Genomic DNA, 21,703 nt, shown 5'->3' with positions numbered 1-21,703 from the left:
TGGAAACCACTCCATCATCTTTGCCAAGAAAACCCCAACTGGGGTCATGAAGAGTTGGACACAAACAACTGAAACAACTGAACAGCAACCAAAAATCTAAACCAATTTGGCCTGAATGAATACATGGTTAATGTTCAGATTGCAAGAGGTCATATGTGATTCTTCTCCCTTGGTTAAACATTTGTCCATTTCTGGATAGCATATTTTCAGCAAGATATTGACAAACTGGAATATATTTTAAGAGGACAAGAAACTGTAACGTGAAACATGGTGAGAAAGGAATTAGTGATCTTTTTTCCTTCCTATTACATAATTTAACTACTAAACTTTCCTCAAAGCAAAACTCATTACACTCCTTAGACCACAATGCTTTTCCTTCCTCTCAATCCCACTTTAATTCTTTTTTGTATTTTAAAATTTTATTTTCCCCAATTACATGTAAAAACAATTTTTAATTTTCATTTTTTACAATTTTGAGTTCCAAATTCTCTCCCATTCTCTTTCCCATCCCCTAGAATTGAGAAGACAAGCAATTTGATAAAAGTTATACATGCACAGTTATCCAAAACATTTTTCCATATTAGTCATGTGAAAGAAAACAGATAAAAAACCTCAAGAAAAATAAAGTAAAATTGCAGTGTGCTTCAAATCTTCATTCAGATTCCATCTTTTTTTTTTCTCCGGAGATAGATAGTATTTTATATCCTATGTCCTTTAGAATTTTCTTGAATCATTGTATTGCTGAGAATAATGAAGTCATCACAGTTGATCACTGTACTGTGACTCTACAGTGTTCTCCTAGTTCTGCTCTTTTTACTTTGGATCAGTACATGTAAGTCCAGGTTTTTCTGAAAGCATCCTGCTCATCATTTCTTATAGAACAATACTATTTCATTACAATTGCATATTACAACTTGTTTAGCCATTTCCCAGTTGATGGGCATCCCTTCAAATTCCAATACTTTGCCACCACAAAAAGAACTGCCATGAATATTTTTGTAATATGAAACTTTTTCCTTTTTTTGAATCTCTTTTTTTTTATTTTTTTTTATTTAGCTTTTAACATTCATTTTCACAAAATTTTGGGTTACAAATTTTCTCCCCTTTTCTCCCCTCCCCCCCAAACGCCAAGCATTCTAATTGCCCCTATGACCAATCTGCTCTCTCTTCTATCATCCCTCTCTGCCCTTGTCTCTGTCTTCTCTTTTGTCCTGTAGGGCCAGATAGCTTTCTATACCCCTTTACCTGTATTTCTTATTTCCTAGTGGTAAGAACATTACAGTTGATCCTAACACTTTGAGTTCCAACTTCTTTACCTCCCTCCCTCTCCACCCCTTCCCTTTGGAAGGCAAGCAATTCAATATAGGCCAAATCTGTGTAGTTTTGCAAATGACTTCCATAATAGTTGTGTTGTATAGGACTAACTATATTTCCCTCCATCCTATCCTGTCCCCCATTACTTCTATTCTCTTTTGATCCTATCCCTCCCCATGAGTGTTGACCTCAAATTGCACTCTCCTCCCCATGCCCTCCCTTCTATCATCCCCCGCCACTCTGCTTATCTCCTTATCCTCCACTTTCCTGTATTGTAAGATAGGTTTTCATACCAAAATGAGTAGGCATTTTATTCTTTCCTTTAGTGGAATGTGATGAGAGTAGACTTCATGTTTTTCTCTCACCTCCCCTCTTTATCCCTCCACTAATGAGTCTTTTGCTTGCCTCTTTTATGAGAGATAATTTGCCCCATTCAATTCTCCCTTTCTCCTCCCAATATCTTTCTCTCTCACTGCTTGATTTCATTTTTTTTTTAAGATATGATCCCATCCTCTTCAATTCACTCTGTGCACTCTGTCTCTATGTGTGTGTGCGTGTGTGCATGTGTGTGTGTGTAATCCCACCCAGTACCCAGATACTGAAATGTTTCAAGAGTTACAAATATTGTCTTTCCATGTATGAATGTAAACAGTTCAACTTTAGTAAGTCCCTTATGACTTCTCTTTGCTGTTCACCTTTTCATGGTTCTCTTCATTCTTGTGTTTGGAAGTCAAATTTTCTTTTCAGCTCTGGTCTTTTCATCAAGAATGCTTGAAAATCCTCTCTTTCATTGAAAGACCAATTTTTCCCCTGAAGTATTATACTCAGTTTTGCTGGGTAGGTGATTCTTGGTTTTAGTCCTAGTTCCTTTGACTTCTGGAATATCCTATTCCATGCCCTTCAATCCCTTAATGTAGAAGCTGCTAGATCTTGTGTTATCCTGATTGTATTTCCACAATACTTGAATTGTTTCTTTCTAGCTGCTTGCAATATTTTCTCTTTCACCTGGGAGTTCTGGAATTTGGCCACAATGTTCCTAGGAGTTTCTCTTTTTGGATCTCTTTCATGCGGTGTTCTGTGGATTCCTTGAATATTTATTTTGCCCTCTGGTTCTAGAATCTCAGGGCAGTTTTCATTGATAATTTCATGAAAGATGATGTCTAGGCTCTTCTTTTGATCATGGCTTTCAGGTAGTCCCATAATTTTTAAATTGTCTCTCCTGGATCTATTTTCAAGGTCAGTTGTTTTTCCAATGAGATATTTCACATTATCTTCCATTTTTCCATTCCTCTGGCTTTGTTCTGTGATTTCTTGCTTTCTCATAAAGTCCTTAGCCTCCATCTGTGCCATTCTAATTTTGAAAGAACTATTTTCTTCAGTGAGCTTTTGAATCTCCTTTTTGTTGACCTGAAAACTTACCAAGAAAAGGCAACATGGCTAAATGCATACATTTTATGATTTAATTAATTAATCAATTCCCTATTAAAGAAAACAGTAACATAATGCATTATGGAGCCAGAAATGTTCTGGCTACCCAGTGCAGAAATCTTCTGGCTTATATACATTTTGCCGTGAGAAAGGAACTCTCCTAGTTGAACAAATCATAAATTTAGTAAGACAAGACAATTAACAAAGTAATGTTGGTCAGGCCTTGGGATTCCAAGCTGGGTAAACATATGTCTCGGAAATCCCACCACTAGTAAGTGGTAGGCTTCCTGCCCTAAACAGATAACTGACATAGGAAAGGGTAAACAAAGTTCAATAGAAATTATGACCTAAGATGTCTGTGTTTTCTTTACCATTAACATGCCATAACATAGTGTAGGTCTACAAATATTAAGATACGGAAAACGTCCCATTATTCAAGATAGTGTCTTAGGTTAAAGGTCTCCTTAAGGAATGTAGAGTCAGCCTTGGCTGGCTTTTGCTGACATAGGAAGAGGCACTCTCTGAGTTTGCTTCAGAGAGAACAAAGAGATTATTCCAAAATTTTATATTAAACATTATCATTTTCCATTTGGCTAATTCTGCTTTTGAAAGCATTCTTCTCCTCATTGGCTTTTTGAATCTCTTTTGCCAATTGAGTTAGGCTAGTTTTCAAGGTGTTATTTTCTTCAACATTTTTTTGGGTCTCCTTTAGCAGGGAGCTGATTTGCTGTTCATGCTTTGACTTCATGTCTCTCATTTCTCTTCCCAGCTTTTCCTCCACCTCTCTAACTTGATTTTCAAAATTCTTTTTAAGCTCTTCCATGGCCTGAGCCCATTGAGTGGGCTGGGACACAGAAGCCTTGATTTCTGTGTCTTTGCCTGATGGTAAGCATTGTTCTTCCTCATCAGAAAGGAAGGGAGGACATGCCTGTTCACCAAGAAAGTAACCTTCTATAGTCTTATTTCTTTTCCCTTTTCTGGGCATTTTCCCAGCCAGTGACTTGACCTCTGAATATTTTCCTCACACCCACCTCACCTCCTGATCCTCCCAGCCAGTGTTTGGGGTCTGAGATTCAAATGCTGCTTCCAGCCTCAGGGCTTTGGGCGGGGGCAGGGCTGCTATTCATTGTGAGATTAAATTCAGATGCTCAGGTGAGGGCAGGGCTGCCTCTCAGGCTCAGTTCCCTCAGGGAGTTTATGCACAGACCTTCAACAATGGATCCAGGCTCCTGCCTGCTTGGAGAGCCCTGGTCTGCCGCTGCCCCTCAGCTTCTGTCTCCCGAAGGGGCCCAAGCCATGGGGGCACCCCACTCCCCCCTCGACCCGCCAAAGGGACTCTCTCACCGACCCCCGTCACCTGTGGGTGCGGGCCGCTGGAGATCCCGTCCCTGAAGCCCGCTCGGATCTGTTCCTCTCGGTGCCGCGGCCACGGCAGGGCTGTACTCAGCTCCCAGTCCCGGCGCCCAGTCCGCAGCACGAAGGACCTTTTACGAGAGGTTTGCTGGTCTCTCCGGAACAGAAATCTCCCTCGCTCCAATGTTCTGTGGCCTCTGGGTGCAGAATTCGCCGTGAGTTACTTCTTTGTAGTTGTTCTATCTGAATCTCTTTTTGATACAGACCTAGTAGTGTATTGTTGGGTCAAAGGGTAAGTACAGTTTTATATCCCTTTAGCAATAGATCCAAATTGCTCTTCAAAATAGTTGAATCAGTTCATAACTCCAACAGGGCATTAGTGTTTTTCCTACCTCTCCTCCAGCATTTGTCATTTTCCTATTCTCTCATATTAGCCAATCTGATTGGTCTGATATGGTGCCTCAGTTGTTTTAATTTGCATTTCTCTAATGAATAGTGATTTAGAGTATTTTTTCATATAATTGTAGGTAGCTTTGTAAGAAATCTCTTGTAACAAAGTAAAGCAAGTAAAGTGAATAATTCAGTGAACCTAATCTTAAAGTACATACAATATTCTACATCTGTAGCACCTCCATCCTGTTATTTCTTCTTTAATTAACAGAAATCTATTTTCTCTCACTCCTCATCCCACTGGAAAAAAGGAACAAATTCATTGTAACATATACAGCAAAACAAATTATACTAACAAGAGTGTGTGAATTTATATTTGTTTCTCCTTAGGCTCTAAATCCATCATCTATACAGCATTTTTCATTATTGGCTTACTGGAATCGTGAATGGTGATTTTATTAATTAGTTCTTAACAGTTTTCCAACTTGTTTTGTTTTTACAGTGCTTTTGTTATTGTATGACTTGTTCTTCTGGTTCTGCTTACTTCACTCTGAATCAGTTCATATGAGTCCACATCCTTTGGAAATCTTCCATTCCCTTCCTATACCATAACTTATTCAACCACTCCTCAATTTAGGGGTAGCTCCTCACTTTGCAGTCTCTTACTTTTACAAAAAAAAGAGCTATTATAAATATTTTTGTAAATATACTTCATTTTCCTTTGATCTCTTTTGGGTATAAGCATAGTAGTGGTAATCTGGTCAAAGAGCATGCACTGTGTAGTAATTTTTTGTGTATAATGCCAAAATGGTTTTATCTATCCCAGGACTGTCAGAATGCATCGTTGTGCCAGTTTTACCATAGCCCTTCTATCATCTTTTTTTCTTTTTTGGGGGGAGGTCATCTTTATCATTCTGATAAGTAAAAGATGAGGTCTCAGAATTTCTTTAATACACATTTTTCTAGTACTAATTTGGAGCATTTTTTCCTATGGCCTGGGTTTCTTCCCTTGAGAATTACCTGTTAGTATCCTTAAGCCTTTTATCAATTTGGGAATAGCTTTTATTCTTAAGATTTGAATCAATTCCTTTGTTATCTTGAAAATGAGACCTTATACAAAGAAACAATACAAACTTTTCCAATTGCTTCCCTTTAAATCTTAGCTTTGTTGGATTTGTTTGTGTAAAACTTCTAAAATTTTATGCAATTAAAATGATCTATTTTATCCTGTAATTTTCTTTATTCTTTGATCATGAACTTTTCTTCTATCTATAGATCTGATAGATAATTTCCCCCCTGCATATCTCTAATATGTTTATAATATGACCTAATATATAATATATCTAGGTGACAAAGTCATTTGGTGCTTATATTTGTATAAGATGTGAAGAGTTGGTAGAAATCTTTTTTCTTTGGTAATGAGGTTCAATTCTTCTAGCAGTTTTTCATAAAAGAGTGGCTATCCCAGTAACGGGAGTCTTTGTATTCATGGAATATATTTGCTTCTAAATGTTGTATGCCTAATATGTTCCATTCAACAATTATTTTTTAACCAATATCAGACCAGTGCCAAATTGTATTGCCAAAACCACAAGAATACAAGCAACAACAATAAAAAAACCCCCAACAAACCCCAAACCTCAAATGGAGTCACAAAGAGTCAGACATGACTGAAAACAACTGAAAAAAGTTGCATTTATAAAGTTATTACTTGTATCTTGGAAAGCAGACTCAAATATTTTTTATACTTGGTAGTAATTTGATGTAGTTTTTTCTATATATCTTTTCCTGATGGATTTTATTCATATTGTATAAAAAGGGTAATGATTTTGTGGTTTTGTTTTATATCTGCAAGTTTGCTAAACTTATTAATTATTTCAAATAATTTTATTTGACTCTTTAGACTTCTCTTATATCATCTGCAAAAATTCATATTATTTATTCTTTGTAATTATTTATAATATTCTTTGTTCTATAGTTATTTCCTCAATTTCTTTTCTTATTTTTTTGCTACAACCAGTATTTCTAGAATTATGTCAATAGAAGTAGTAATAATAGATATTTACCCCTGAATTTATTGATAAGGATTTTAGATTATCCCTATTACATAAAATGATAACTCTTAGTTTTAGATAGATGCCATTTATCAATTTAAGGAAAGGTCCCTTCATTTTTCTAGTTTCTAGTTTTTTTCTAGTGTTTTCTTTAAACAGAAATGGATGTATTTTTGTCAAGCTTTTTCTGTATCTATTAATATCATTATATGATTTTTGTCTATTTTGTCATTAATATAATTAATGATAGTTCTAATATTAAATTAACTCTGCATCCCTGGTAAAAATTGAGGCCTACAATATCAGGGGGTGGTCAAGTAAGAACATTTGCTTAATAACCCTTAACAGTGCCTTTGCATCTCTGTAATGATGATAATTAATATTTACATAATCCTTCAAAATTTGCAGAGTATTATATTAAATTATCTCAATGGAGCCTCACCACAAACCTGTAGGATATGAACTGTTTTAGTTTCCTCTTGCAGATAGGGAAACTGAGGCACTGATAGATTAAGTTAATTTGCCTACCGAGACACAAGTAGTAAGCATCAGAAATGGTTGTGCACTCAGTGCAACCTCTGAGGCTGAGAGGCTACAAAGTATTATCAATTCCCTGCTGCTTGTGCTAATTTTGACCTAATAACATCAAGAAAACAGATTCTCCGCTAGCCAGCATCCCACCATTCATACATGGAACCATTGGTTATGGCAAATGGAGAAATTTTGAATGTTTTAGATAAATTCACTTACCTTGGCAGTATTCTTTCCAGGGATGGATACATAGATGATGCAGTTGAGGCATGCATTGCCAGAGCTAGCTCACTGTTTGAGAGTCTCCACAGCAAAGTGTGGAAGAGAAGAGGTATTAGACTGACTACCAAACTGAAGCTTCACAGAGCCGTTGTGCTGACCTCACTTGTACACTTGTGAAACCTGGACAATTTACCAGCGCCATGCCAGGAAAATGAATAGCTTCCATTTGAATTGTCTTAGGAAGATTCTGAAGATCACGTGGTAGGATAAGGTACTGAACGGTGAGGTCTTTTGTCCCACTGAACTGCCAAGCATTCAAACAACTGCAGAGAACACAACTCTGATGGGCTGGCCACATTGTTTGAATGTCCAAAGTATGTTTGTTTAAGAGACTTTTATGGAAAATTCACACAAGGCAAGCATTCTCATGAAGGTCAGAAGAAGCAATACAAGGACTCTTTCAAGGTCTCTGAAGAATTTTGTAATTGATTGTGAGACATGGGAGATGCTGGCACAGGATCACCTAGCTTGGCATGCCCACATCAAAGAATGTGCTATGCTCTATGAGAAAAGTAGGACTGCAGTAGCTCAAAAGAAAAGTGGGATGTGCAAATTTAGAGACATCTCCACTCCAAATTTGTGCCTAACCTACGGTAGTCTTCTGAGCTTATATTGATCTGATCAGCCACAATAAGACACACTGTATTTTGACCCCCGCATAGTGATGTCATTTTGGTCCCCGGAGAACAAAGGACAATAACCAAATGACCAAGCATCACAGGGGGAATTTGAACCTGGGTATTCCTGATTTCAAGTTTATCGCTCTACCATATTTACTATGCTGCTCTTTATGTGAAAAATACCATGAAATTTCACTACTTTTATGATTAATACAAATTTTATAGGTGCTTTTTTGAAGTTATAGGTATCATTGTTCTTAACATTTTAATCAACTTTTAAGAAAATAAAGACTAAGGGTTACTGATTATGCAGCAGACTTTTCTTGTACTTTTTGGTCACTGTTTTTCACTTATTTGCCAAATAGGAATACCTTTGTCCATATCATCACACTATTTTTATTAGTAATAATAAGGCTAACCTCAGAATCTACTAATTTAAATCACTTTCTTTGAGAAAAACATGCCTGCTTTCTGAAACATCAGTACAATGGCCATCCCTGAGCTCCACCCACTTACTTGATCTTTTTTTCTTAAGTGCTTGGAGAAATGTGAGTTACTTTACTAAAACTTTTTAGTTCCTTTTTACTTAAAGAGGGGCCAGGATTCAACTCTTTCCAGGGTAGTTTTCTCTATATTACAACAATATTGTTGTAAAAGCCACCACAGAGTGCTGTATGTGGTCTTTCATATCATACTAAGTATCTAAAACAGTTTTGAATCCATTTTCTCTCTTGATTCAGAATCATTAGACCCCTGAACTTTAATTACTTACTCCTGTTTTATCAAGCTATTATGTAAGCTGATATGTATATATCTTTCTGAGAGGAACATGGTATAGTAGTAGTAGTAGTAGTAGTAGTAGTAGTAGTAGTAGTAGTAGTAGTAGTAGTAGTAGTAGTAGTAATGATAACAAGCACTTATATAGCACTTTAAAATTTGCAAAACATTCATCTAATTTGCTTCTCACAACCCTGAGGGAGAGGTGCTATTGTTATAACCATTTTGCAAATTAAGGAACTGAAGTTGAAAAATCAAATGATTTACCTAGGGTCACATAGGCAGAAAGCTTCTAAGGGCAGAACTTAAATTAAAGTCTTCTTGACTCCAACTCTAGCATGTGACCTACATGTCTGGATTGATAATCAGGAGATGTAAAGGCTATTTCTGACTTTATCATTGATTTGGTGTGTCCTTGGGAAAATTATTCCAGTTCTTTTGGATGTTGGTTTTTTCATCTTTTGAATGAGGGGTTGGTCCAAATAATCTCTAAGGTCTCTTTCAAGTCATGATTCTTTATTGCTAAGATCTGTAAGAGGAAGAGGATCTTTAAGGAAATGGTGGATTCTCTATTATTCTAATTTATTTATACTTATTAATCAAGTATAAGGTAAGTACCTAAGATAAAACAAAAATATTTTTAAACCATTTACTAGTGTAGCGTTACCTCAACTGGAAGATATCTGCCCAACAAATCGTATAATTACAGCATCTCAAAGGTGGAAGGGACCTCAGCATCCATCCAGGTTTAGTTCAATTTGTACCTTAAAAAGAATTCCTTTTGCCATAGACCTGACAAATTGACATCTAGTCTTTGCTTGGTAACTTCCAGTGAATAGGAACTCACTGCCTCCCTCCTAAGGCAGCTCATTCCACTTTGGAATAGCTGTGCTATCTGAAAAGATTTTCTTTACCTCACATCTAAATTAGTCTCTCTGCTCTTCCCATTTATTCTAACTAGGGACAAGCAGAATGAGCCTAATCTTTATGAATGAGCAGAATGTGTCTTTGTCTTTATGATAACCCTTGAACTTCTTTTTTAAAAAAAGTACCTATCATTGTCTTGTCTCCAGGATAAATTATTTCAATCATACAGTCATTTCTTATGTGACACGATGGTCAGGATCTTCACTCTTCTGGTTGTCTTCTTCCAGACACTCTTCAGATGATCAATTCTGTTCCTAATATATATTACTCTAGATGTATTTTAACTGGGGAAGTGTACAGTGGGATTATATCTTCCCTAGTCCTGCACGCTGTTCCTTTCTTCATTTACTCTAAGGTTTCATTGATTTGCTTTGCTTCCCATGTCATTGTAGGAACACACTATTAAACTTGCAGTCCACTAGCAGCCGTAGCTCTTGTTCAGAATTATTTAGTGTCCCTGCCTCCAAAATTGTTCTTTATTGTGAACTTGATTTTTTTAAAAGCACTTGTAATACAAATTTTATCCTGAGTGAATTTCACCTCTTCGAATTTGGCCTGATATTTTAATACATTGGAATTGTGGAAGTGTTCTGGTTGTGTATATGTTCTCATACTCATGGTCAATTCAAAGGTGGTGATTAACAAGAGCTATCTTGTTCCTGACTGCTGCTTACCATGTTGCTCTGTTTGCCCCTGAGTCTGCAGCTAAGTCACATTTCTGTGCCTGATCTTTTCTGCCCACCTTGCTTATTGTACCAATAGCCTCACAACGTAGTGTCTAGTTAGGTGTCTTGTCTAATAAATAGCAATAAGAGTAATAATATCTGAGTACTATTAATGCATGTTGATTTATTTGTAGATTTTTTTTTTTTGCAGAATTTCTTTATCTTCTCTGCAATGGATATTAGTGTACAAGCTGCATTAATTTTCATGGGCCTTTTTTCTCCCAAGTTATCACAAACTCTATAATATGAGATGATCAAATTCCCAGGCTATACTTCTTTTTACTTCTGAAAACAAGATAAAACTAGATCTGTGGCCTTTTCTTATTTGCTTTTCCAAGAACCCATATGTTCTTCTTTTGAGCTGTAAAATTTCCTTTTCATTTTCTGTTGCCATTAGTAGTGAGAATTTCAATATAGACATTGAAGAAGTATATTGGATTTTGAGTACCAACTGTTAGTGGTTATAAATTGTCCAAAAATGTATGATTCTTAGAACCCTTTGACTCCCTTCTTGCCACTTTGCCACCATTACTGCAGTAATGAGAAGGATCCACTCAGTACTGAATACCATTTTGTATTTTATTTCATTTTGTTGGGGCACTGTGACCAAAGTAATTCATCATTAAATGTCCAATCAGCTGGTGATGTCCAATCAACTAATGATGTACTTAGCTAGACTAGTCCTAGGGAAACAGACATGGTCTGTAGCAAAGAACATATAGGAATCATTTCTAAAATGGGGGTATTTGCAGGAGTTTGCACTCCATGGGCATAGTTTTTGAAAAGCTTCCTCAGTGATGACTAGTCACCTCATTCCCATTCTAGAGGACTGGAAAAGGACTTTGGGGAGACTTGAAATTTTAGTGTCTTTTTAATCACTTGTCAAATCCATTTTATTTTTATTGCTTGGGTTAATTAATCTTTAAATCTTAATTGAACATAATGAGACTAGGTCTGTACTTGGAGAGACAGAAGAAATACATCCTTGCATAGTTTATGATCTAATTAGGGAGGTAAGATTAATATATATGACTGGGGCTTTGCCTTGAATGATAGATAATATTTATAAAGGAAAAAAAGTGATGTGAGGTAGTCTGCATAGAAACAGTAGGAGCAAAAGTGTAGAGGCAAAAATGAGTATTGCAAGTGTTGGGGTGAGGGAAAAGAAACTAGGCATGATAAGCACTTCTTTCAGGAGATGTTAGCTCTCGACTGGCTTTCCCAAAATGCAGCTGAAACAATGGCATTTCCCAAGGACATCCATCCTCTTCACCTACTCATTCCTCAGTTCCTCATTCCTTGGTGCATAAGCTGAGCACAGAGGAATCTCTGGTTAAAAGGGTATGAGCACTTTAGTCATTTTCTTAGCATAATTCCAGATTGACTTTCAGAATAGTTGATAGCCCCACCAGCAATACATTAATATTCCTGTCTTTCTATAATGCCTCCAACGTTGATTTTCATCTTTTGTCATTTTTGTCAATTTTCTTGATCTCACATGAGGTGAACCCTCAGAATTATCTCCATTTGTATTTCTTTTATTAATTTGGAGAAATCTTTCCTATGTTTGTTAATTGTAATTCTTTTGAGAATGTTTATATTCTTTGACCACTTATCTATTGGAGAATTTGATCTTTTGTATTTCTGTCAGGTATCTCTATATCTTGGATATTAATCTGTTATCATAGATTTAGAACAAAGACTTTTTCTCCATTGACTACTTCCCTTCTTATTTTAATTGCATTTTAATTCATGTAAAAGCTTTTAAATTTTATATCATCAAAATGATCTATTTTATCTTTTGTAATCTTTTCTATCCCTTATTTGGTAAAGATTTCACTCCTTATTATCTGTGAATGGGATATATTCTTTTCTAAGTTTTTTATGGTATGGTATTCAATATTTAGGTTACACTTCCATTTTGAATTTATTGTGGCATATGGTATAACAACTTCTTTGGAAGAATTCAATACTTGGGTCATAATCTTCCTTTCCTCCCTGCCCTCATACTTGGGGAAGTTAATAGTTTGATGTCCTCTTAGACATCCTAGTTTCACTCAGAAGTGCATTCCCTGAACTGTCCACTCTTTGTTCCCTAGCTATCTCCATTCATAATTCAGATCCATATGGTTCTTCACCTTGGGCTTCAGTCTACTTGAAAGCAAAGGCTGCCAGATGAGGGAGGCAGAAGCATCCACAGGAAGGCATGCCACAAGGTACTACCTCCCTTCTCCGACCTTACCTTACTTGGAGTGTCTCCCCCTTCTTTAGTGTGGAGCAAAATATAATGTAGCCCATGAAGCCTCTCCACAGGCTAGTTATGGTTTGGAGACAGCTCTCCAGACCACTTATTGGACCCTGGGCTAGTTCTTGGGATGTCAGGACCTATGCTGCCACTTTCTTCTGTTTGCACCTAATAAAGAGAAGCCCTCCTACCTTCCCAGAGGAGCTGTCCCTCACTACTTGCTTCAACACCTACCTTGACCTCTATTGTCAATGATCACTCTTCTTGATCTTTTTCCTGGGGCAGCCTTCCTTCAAACTATACAGTCATAGTGGGATAAGGAGTGGTCTAACCATTCCTATTTCCTTGGTAATAATCCCATTGCCCCTTTCCCTTCAGCCTTCGTTGAGGCACAGACCAGCAGAGGACCCTGAGACATGAAGATAATGGTCTCTAAATCTTAGCAGGGAGGAAATAATGCCCTTAGATGTTGGCACCTGGGAAAAGCCCTAGGTTCACCATTTTAGTTATAGTTTTGTGTTCTCACAGGATCTTTTTCTTTCTGATTTGTAGTTACATTGAATATATAATGATGTTTTTTTGACTCCTTAATAGGACAAACCACACTATTATTCTAGTACCTCCCCTGTGCTGATTATCTCTAATTGGTCCTGTATATAGCTTGTTTTGCACAGTTGTTTACTTGTTGTCTTCCCCATTATACTGTGAGTTTCCTGAAAACAGGAGGTTTTAGGATTTGTTTGCATCTTTAGTACTGAACACAGTGCCTGGCTGCTTACTGACTGACGATTGTTCACATTCCAAAATGTCATTTCCTCACATGAGGAAAAAATTCCCATCTTCCTTGTTCTCCCTTCTAACATGAATATGGTATCATGCTTGAGCAAGCAAAAAGTCCATTAGGAAAATATATAGAACAGAAAAAAGCATTGCCTTTTCCCATGCTGTCCTGTAATCTTAGTAAATAAAATTCCAATAGAGGCAAGGCATATCTTGCTTTACAGAACTGATGATGTCCAACAAAATTGGTTGCAAAGTAAGTTACAGTAAAATGAATTCTAGTTCCTCACTGACTTTCATCACAAAATCAAAAACACATTCACCCCTCCAAATCCCCAATAAGTAGCTTTTTAAGTTTTTGAGAAAGAAGGCATGTGTGGGTTGTGTGAAGATGATGGTGATAATGGTAATAAGGAGGAAAAGGATTGCTCTATCACCTTGAGCTCTCTAAAAAAGTAATTTAGAGGGGTTAGTGATAGGGAAATAAAATTAATCTGTATGAGATTAATTAAAATTAACTATATTTTTTGTTATTATAGTATTATAGTATTTAATAGGTTAAGGAAATTGAGTTTCAGTTTCCTCATCTGGAAAATGGAGATAGTTCTTGTCTTTCCTGACTTACAGGATTGTGATGTAAGCCTTAGAGCTCTATACAGGGCATCCCAAAAATCTTAGCCCCTTTGTATGATGTCAGATTTTAAAATTGAGATAACGCTTTTGAGACCCCCTGAAAAAATGTAAGCTATTTATTTTAAAGTAACAGATCTTAGCTTCAGACATACATGGGATAGATAGTTTCTGTGTACTATGCCATGGTCATCAGTTCCAATACAACCCTTGTTAGATATTCAGTTTTGGTTATCAGTGGGACATTGAGAATGACAGGATCAGACATGTATCTGGGGCACTATTGGAATATCTCCAAGGACATGTTCCTGCCATTGGTGAATCACTATGTGGATAACATATCAAGATCAATTACAGTGCAGCACAGTGGTGAATACACAAGTATTTGTAGGGTGAATTTGTAATGCTTAATACATTCATAATCTTTTTGGTCATGTTTGGTCATGATTCATAAAGACTTACAAACTATCTGTCAGCTCCAGGCCAGACTTTTAACAGGCAAGACCGTTAAATCTAAGAATTAATTCACTAATTTCCCAAATAACTTTATCAAAGGGAAATTGTTGAGTCATCTGTAATCTTTCAAACCCAGACAACATCATAAGCCAGATCTGTTTTACTGCGTCTTGTATTATTCATCTTGTGAATGCCAAGGGTGTGCTGTCCATACATCTGAAAGGTTTTTGTTTGTTTGTTTGTTTGGTTGGTTTTGAGGCTAAATTAATGTGGCAAACAGCCTTTTACGATGAGAATAAGTACTCAGATATTCTGAGAAATGAATATGTGACATTAGGAGCCGGGTGTAATGGAAAGATCACTAGGTTTAGGGTTTGAGTTTCAGCTTTATTAAGTGGGCAGATCCCATCATCTCTCTGGCACTCACTTTTATCAGTTGTAAAATGAGAGGACCGAATTAATACTAGATGATCTCTATTCTTCCTTCTAGCTCTGACATTCTATGATTGAATCCTTGGGACTTAGTAGTTTTACCAGATGGCTGGGGTTTGATGGAGGAGGGCTAGATGAGTTTTGATTTTGCTGTCCATGCAAAATAGTGGTTTGTTAATTTTTCAAAGACAGAAGTGAGAGCTTGCTTAGAAGATGAAATGTAATTATATTCATTGTGAATTTATGGATACTCCCGCCTCCATTTGCTATTTATCAGCAGTGCCCGGGTTATTGATTCATTTGAGAACAAAGGAATCCTTTCATGGCTCTGATATATAGCTTTTGAACATTCTACTTCCCTTAACTAGTCAAAGTGGATGCTAATAAATCCCTATTTTGTACGGACTGGTATACACAGACCCCAGCAGCTGTTTAGTCTTCCTCAAGGACAAAATTGAAGCAAGATGGCCATGTCCAGTAATGGCTTATGTTCTTGAACAATGGGGAGCCTGCATTTGGCTCCAACTTGGGTAGTTTGGGCATTTAGGATAAGAAGGAAGAAGAGATGAGAAGATAAGAGAATAAATTTCTGTGAAGCTAGTCCAGAGACTTGTGGAGAAAACCAACTTTTGTTTTTATTTTTGTTTCTTAGCCAGTTTTTAAAAGTAGGTTTGAAAAGAGCAGCATTTATTTTAGATTATCAAGGACAGGACGATTAGTGATTTCTGTTGGTTGCTGCCAATGGCTCTTGGTCCAGAAGCTTAAGTGTCTCTCTGAAGCAGACAAATGTGTCACTCACAAGCTCAGATTCAGTAAAAACCAAACTCAAAATGAGAAGCTTTTGGGGAGGTGCTACATTGTAAAGGAACTAGCTATGGGACCTTGGGTAATTTGCTTCTCTGAGTTTTGGTCACAACATCTGCCAAATGGAGATAAAAATAGAGATTAAAAAAAAAACCCCTCACATGACTGTTCTGAGGATTGACTGAAAGGATGAATGTAGACATACTTTGAAAAGTATAAAGATCTTGTATGCAAATGTAAGGTACCATTAATATTTTAGTTTCTTCTGGATTAAAGCCTAGGACCCATAATGGAGCAGGGAGTACATCAGGCATCCATATGTTTTATTTCTTCTTTTGAGGGTGCAGAGATGATTCTAGGTTGTCTTTTTAAAAAAGTATTTAATAAACAATTCCCCAGATAATTAGCTCATTCATTGAAAGGATACTATAGATATGTAAGGAGAAGTCAAGGTCATCATGGTTGAAACAACTTTTTTTTTTTTATTGATGCAAGCACACCCAGTCACACACAGAATATCCTGCTTTTATGGTACAGCTTTATACTCTGTAATTCATCTTAGAATAGCAAAACACCTTATGTAAGTAAGGAATGAATGGATCAAACTGGGAAAAGAAAGTAACAACAAATGGAGACACCAAGTCTATTTCAAGTATACACTAGAACTGATCGACCAGGGAAGTGCACATTTATGTGAAAGCTTTTGAATACTTGTACAGAAAGTGGTCTAAAAATGCATTTCAAATATATATATATATTTTTTTCTTAAATTTTAAGCATCCCTTTCTTTATCTCAAATACATAAACAAAGCTGATATACAATTCCTTTTATAGTGTTTGACAATATGTACGATCTAGAATGTCTTTGAAAAGTGCAAAACACTGTAATAATACAGTATACATATTCTTACTCTACCACAGGGCTGAGAATTCTGTTCTTTAGCACAGGAATATAGCAGCAGATCACAAACACAGTCACCTTCCCCCTCCCCTCTCCAGGCTAGTCTTGCTAAGCTAGCCCCTCCTACCACCTCCTTCCATCTGAGCATCTGATTTCAAGGCATCTATTCAACATTTGTTCCTCTTTCGGTGCTATGGGAACGGGAAACAAACAAAATACATCTACCTAGGTTTTCCAATTTTATCCTCTGGGAAAAAAGAATGCCTAGAAACAAAAATCTATGAGGAAAGATGTATTTTAAACATGAGTTTATAGGAGATCATCCAGCTATATAATGGAATGAAGTTGATACTTCCTCATGATTGATACGAGCTAAGGTGTACTCCTTTGAAGTGGATATGGGGGAAATAATTTACTGCTGTAATTGGAGATATAGAAAATCTTTTCTAATAATGGGCATTTTTTCATATGAATGGCTACATTTGTCAGTGATTTTACTAATATTCAGTTTTTCAGTATCCCAATTAAACACTATATGAGAACAGTTGGAAGGAGGGAGTAATCATCTAGTATCAACTGGCTGGCAGAAGAGCCTAATTTTCACTTTGCACTGGGGTTCAAAGGATGGCCCGAAATGCCACAGTACTCTGGTACTATTTTCTTTCTTGCTACAGCCTTAAAAACTGACCTCTGTTTTGCATCTACCTCCCTTGCCTTATTTTAGATTTACTCTTTTTTCCCCCTTTTCTCTGAAAGGCTCCTAGGAATAATTGGCCAGACATGCCATTAGGGAAAATTCTGTATCTAAGTGTGTAGTTTGTAGATTACATACAAGCTTGTTTCCCTCCCCTTCCCAATAAATCCCTGATAAAGGAAAATGAAAATGTAAACTACTGATAGCCCAAACTCAAATAATCATCTCCAGAAGCATTCAGATATAAGACTCCTCATAGCTTTAGCAATGATCCCTTTTTTCTAACAAGGTCAGAAAAAATGGAATGATGCCCTTTTGCTATTATAGGTAGGTATGCTGTAGTCCATGTGCCATAATATCTCCCCATATATTTACAAATATGTAGCTGCTTTCTGGGTCTCCATCCCTCCTGGTTTGAATTTGCTTACTTCCAGCTTGAAAGGAATAGGTACACTAGACAATTTCAGTACCTTATAAGGCACTAGTCCCCGACTTTAGAGAGACACTGCTGTAGAGACTGTCTGATAGGGCACTGAACCTGTGCAGTGTTCAGGTTGTATTTGGTTGGGTTTTTAAATTTTATTTTTTTTAAGATGGAAGTAATCAAACATGGAAAATAAAAATCTACATTTTATTAGATTAAGACATTACCATGGATACTCTCTCCCATGATAATCCCCCCTGTCCCCTAACAGGGCCCTGCCCTGATATTTAAAATAAACAAAACCCTTCATTTTTTAGGTGCCTTAAGGTTGATGCACGAAATATTTACCCTTTTTGTCCTCACAAAAGATATATACAAAACAGACCCCAACCAGTGAGGTCTTGCTCATCTCAACCCCTTTTATCATTCAGGATAAAAACTTGGTTCATTCATGTGCTTTTTTCCTTCACTTCTATATGCTGCACCCTGAAATTTCAGGCTCTGTTAAGGAGAGTTGTCCTAAATTTGGAGAAAAAGAAAAAAATATATATTAGGCAGGTGGTAAGAGCTTCCGTTTTCCATTATTTGCAAATTAAATGTGAGATGTAAATGAAAGGGCACCGAAGGGAATTGTGCCCTTGCATAATGTTGGCTGGAACATACCAGAAATAAAGACATGTCTAAGAAAAGTGGTAGATCCAGAACAGATTGCATATTAAGGGGAAGGCTGGGATATTTAGGTTATATCTCCAATGTCTGGTATTGTCAGGGAGGATAATACTGTGCTTCTATAAACCATTCCTAGGTACCTTGGTCAGAATCCTTAGGTTGATAGACCATAGGGCTGACCACAGGGTGTTTACAGTCTTCCTAGAATCTCAGTGTCCATTTAGCTTTGGCTTGACTGCCTCCAATGATGTGGAATGGCTTCAATTAGTAGGAAGTTTTGCATATGAATGGCTGCACCTGTTCATGGTTTCAAAAGCTTGTATTTTTGCTATTTTTTTCTGTTTGCTTTGAAGCCTAAATTTGCCTCTTTCCTCCATCCATTGCTCCTACTTCTGACATCTGGGACCAAGCAGCACAAATGTATCCCCTCTTCCAAGTGCTAGCCCTTCAGAGACACACAGAGACATCTTTCCTGACTCACTGCCAGAATCTTTTCTCAAGGCTAAACATCTTCAGTTCTCTCCTCATATGGCTCTTTGCTATCTTAGTTGTCCTCTGCTGGACCCTAAAGCTTCTCAGTGTCCTTCCTAAAATGGGGCATCCAGAACTGGACACAATGTTCCGGGTGAACATGATCCTCTCTCTTAAAGCAGCTCAAGAGGGCAGCAGTGTTCTTGGTTGCCATCTCATACTTTTGAGTCATTTTCTTAAGTAAATTTTGCTTACCTGAGTGTCTTCCAGCTGTCTTTTTCCATATGATTTTCTGGACCTTCACTTTCAAAGGATGCTACAAAGAGAGCTAAAAAGGGAATACTCATTAGCATGGGGTGATCAGGCATTTTTCACTAAGCTCATACTTCTCTCTCCAGCATTCCTTCAAACACAGCCACAAAGCTCTCCCCTCCCCATACCCCCTGTAGCAGGGAGAGAGAGTAAAAGGTATGAGGAGAATTCAGGACCAAGAGTTGAAATTAAATTGCTTTACAACTGGATTGGGAAAATCTAAATTATTTCACAGGGTGGGAGTTACTTCAATACCTCACACATAGGATAATGTTCTGTGAAGAGCCATTCCACCCCAGGCTATCGACGTGGCACTGACATATAACTGCCCTTCTTACAAAGGTGGGAGCTGAGATAGATGAAAAGATTTTACCTTCTTCGCTGTAAATAGGTGCTGTGAGTAAGTAACTCTGGATCTTCTTATCTTTCTCAAAAGGACATTCCACCTGTTTCCATGTCATAAAGTCATGAATTTGTCTGGAAATCTCCCAAAATTTCTACAAAAGGCAAGAGTCAGTCGATCAATAAACATTAATTAAGCTCCAAAAAAAATTGAATGAGGAAGCGTGGAGCAAAGTATTCTAAAGAGGAGTCCAAGGACCTGAGTTCTGTTTAGAGCCCTATTACTAATTTGTTCAGTGGTCTATTTAAAGTTATTTAACATCTGAGTCTTTCTTTATCAATCAAATAAGGATAGCAACCTCTATATCACATGGAGAATATGTTTTTAAGATTGGGTGAAATAATGAATATGAAAGCATAAACTTCTGTATATTTGACTGCCTTTTCTTTTTGTTGTATGCGTCTCTTTCCATTCTAATTTGTGTCTAGATAGATCTGCTTGACACTTTGGGGAGCCTGGGCTGGTTCTTGGGAGACATTGCTGTCTACGTGGACATAAGAGGTTAAGCCAAAAAACTGAGGGCTGGGAGGCAGAGTTATCTGCCAATGGCTGACAGCTTCCTTCTCTTTGTAAGAGAGAACTTAGCCAGAAAACAGCAATTTTTCTGATTCTGGAGTCTTAGAGGAAATTTAGAGCTCTAATCCCTGCCCTGTCCTATGGTATCAAGGAAATGGACTATTGAATTAAAGTTTCATCCTGAATTGTGTCTTTGAGAAAATCATAACCACTATTTCTTCATCTATAAAACTCGTGTGTGTGTATGTGTGTGTGTGTGTGTGTGTGTGTGTGTGTGTGTGTGTGTGTGTGTGTGGTGATGGTGGTGGTAGACTAGACTCTTAACATCCCTTCCATTCAGTAATTTTAAGAAATACCTCATTTCTTTCTGTGTCTCTCAGTACTAACTTGACATTCAAAATGCTCCTCTACATCTGACTCCAACCTAAACTCCCCTTATTCAGTCTCTGTACACATTCCCACCTCTCTACCTGTTTCCTTCACTGAGAATTCCCTCTCTCTCTCTTCTCCACATATCCAAACCTTGTCCATCCTTCAGGACCCAACTTGAGTCTAACCTACTCCACAAAACCTTCCCTGACTACACAAGCCCATACCGTTTTTCCTATTGTGACCTTAAACAGATTTATTTAGATCCCTAGGACAGACATCCTCAGGTCAGATCTCTTACCTACACTTTCTATTTCACTTTTTAATGTGGCAGATTCCTTTAAGACAAGGATTCAGTCTTATATTTCTCTGCCTCCTTTAAAGTATTACGGACATTATTATTCTTTTTGGACCCAATTGAGGTTAAGTGACTTGTCTGGAGTCAAACAGCTAGTAAGTGTCAGAGGCTGGATTTGAACTTAGGTCCTCCTGACTCCGCTGTGCTACCCAGCTGCCCCTACATTGTCTTGATGTTATTTCAGTCATTTCACTCATGTCAGATTCTCCATGACCCCATCTGGGATTTTCTTGAGAAAGACAATTGTAGTTGCTTGCCATTTCTTTCTCTAGCTTATTTTGCAGGTGAAGAAACTGAGACAGAGTTAAATGACTTACACAGGGTCACCCCGCAGTGTCTGAAGCCAGATTAGAACTCAGAAAGATCAGTCTTCCTGATGCCATGCCCAGAGCTCTATGCACGATGGCACCACCCAGTGGTCTCAGCTAGAATAGCAATGACTTCTTTCTGGCACTACCCCTACCTACCTTATCTCACCCTACTTTTTATTCCTGTCTCCTTCTAGCCCCATGCACCAACTAATTGTAAAAAATCCATGGCATCATGGATTGAGGACTGGATAAAAAAAAAATTGGCTTCAAATTCACATATGACATGTACTAGCTGTGTGACTCAGGACAAATCACTTCATCTTTCAGAATCCCAGTTTCCTCATCTGTAAAATGGGAATCATTGCAGTATCTCCCTCATAGGTTACTTCTAAGGATCAAAGGAAATAATGTTTGTAAAATATTTTGCATACCTTAGATTGCTATATAAATATGAGCTATCATCATTGTCATCATCGTTATTTTACTTAAGAGACTTAGAAGGTAGGTCGTGCACTGGAGGCTGAAAT

The 21,703-nt window shown here is 37.3% G+C and overlaps 1 protein-coding gene across 5 annotated transcripts in view; it reads right to left on the bottom strand.

The window, feature by feature from the left end:
* Positions 1–16,204: 16,204 nt before the first annotated feature.
* RASGEF1A (RasGEF domain family member 1A) overlaps positions 16,205–21,703 on the bottom strand; it is a 328,207-nt gene continuing 322,708 nt past the window's right edge. For all 5 annotated transcript variants that reach the window (XM_072628009.1, XM_072628008.1, XM_072628007.1 and 2 more), the window contains exons 11-13: positions 19,593–19,716; positions 19,163–19,235; positions 16,205–18,286 (exon numbers count right to left, since the gene is read on the bottom strand). In XM_072628009.1, coding sequence (XP_072484110.1) covers positions 18,262–18,286; positions 19,163–19,235; positions 19,593–19,716 — 222 coding nt within the window. In that variant the 3' untranslated portion in view covers positions 16,205–18,261. The remainder of the gene's footprint in view (positions 18,287–19,162; positions 19,236–19,592; positions 19,717–21,703) is intronic.

Source organism: Notamacropus eugenii, chromosome 1, assembly GCF_028372415.1.
Source record: "Notamacropus eugenii isolate mMacEug1 chromosome 1, mMacEug1.pri_v2, whole genome shotgun sequence".
Lineage (NCBI taxonomy): Eukaryota > Metazoa > Chordata > Mammalia > Diprotodontia > Macropodidae > Notamacropus > Notamacropus eugenii.
The sequence above is the reverse complement of the archived record's forward strand: the minus strand, read 5'-3'. Positions and strand labels throughout refer to the sequence as shown.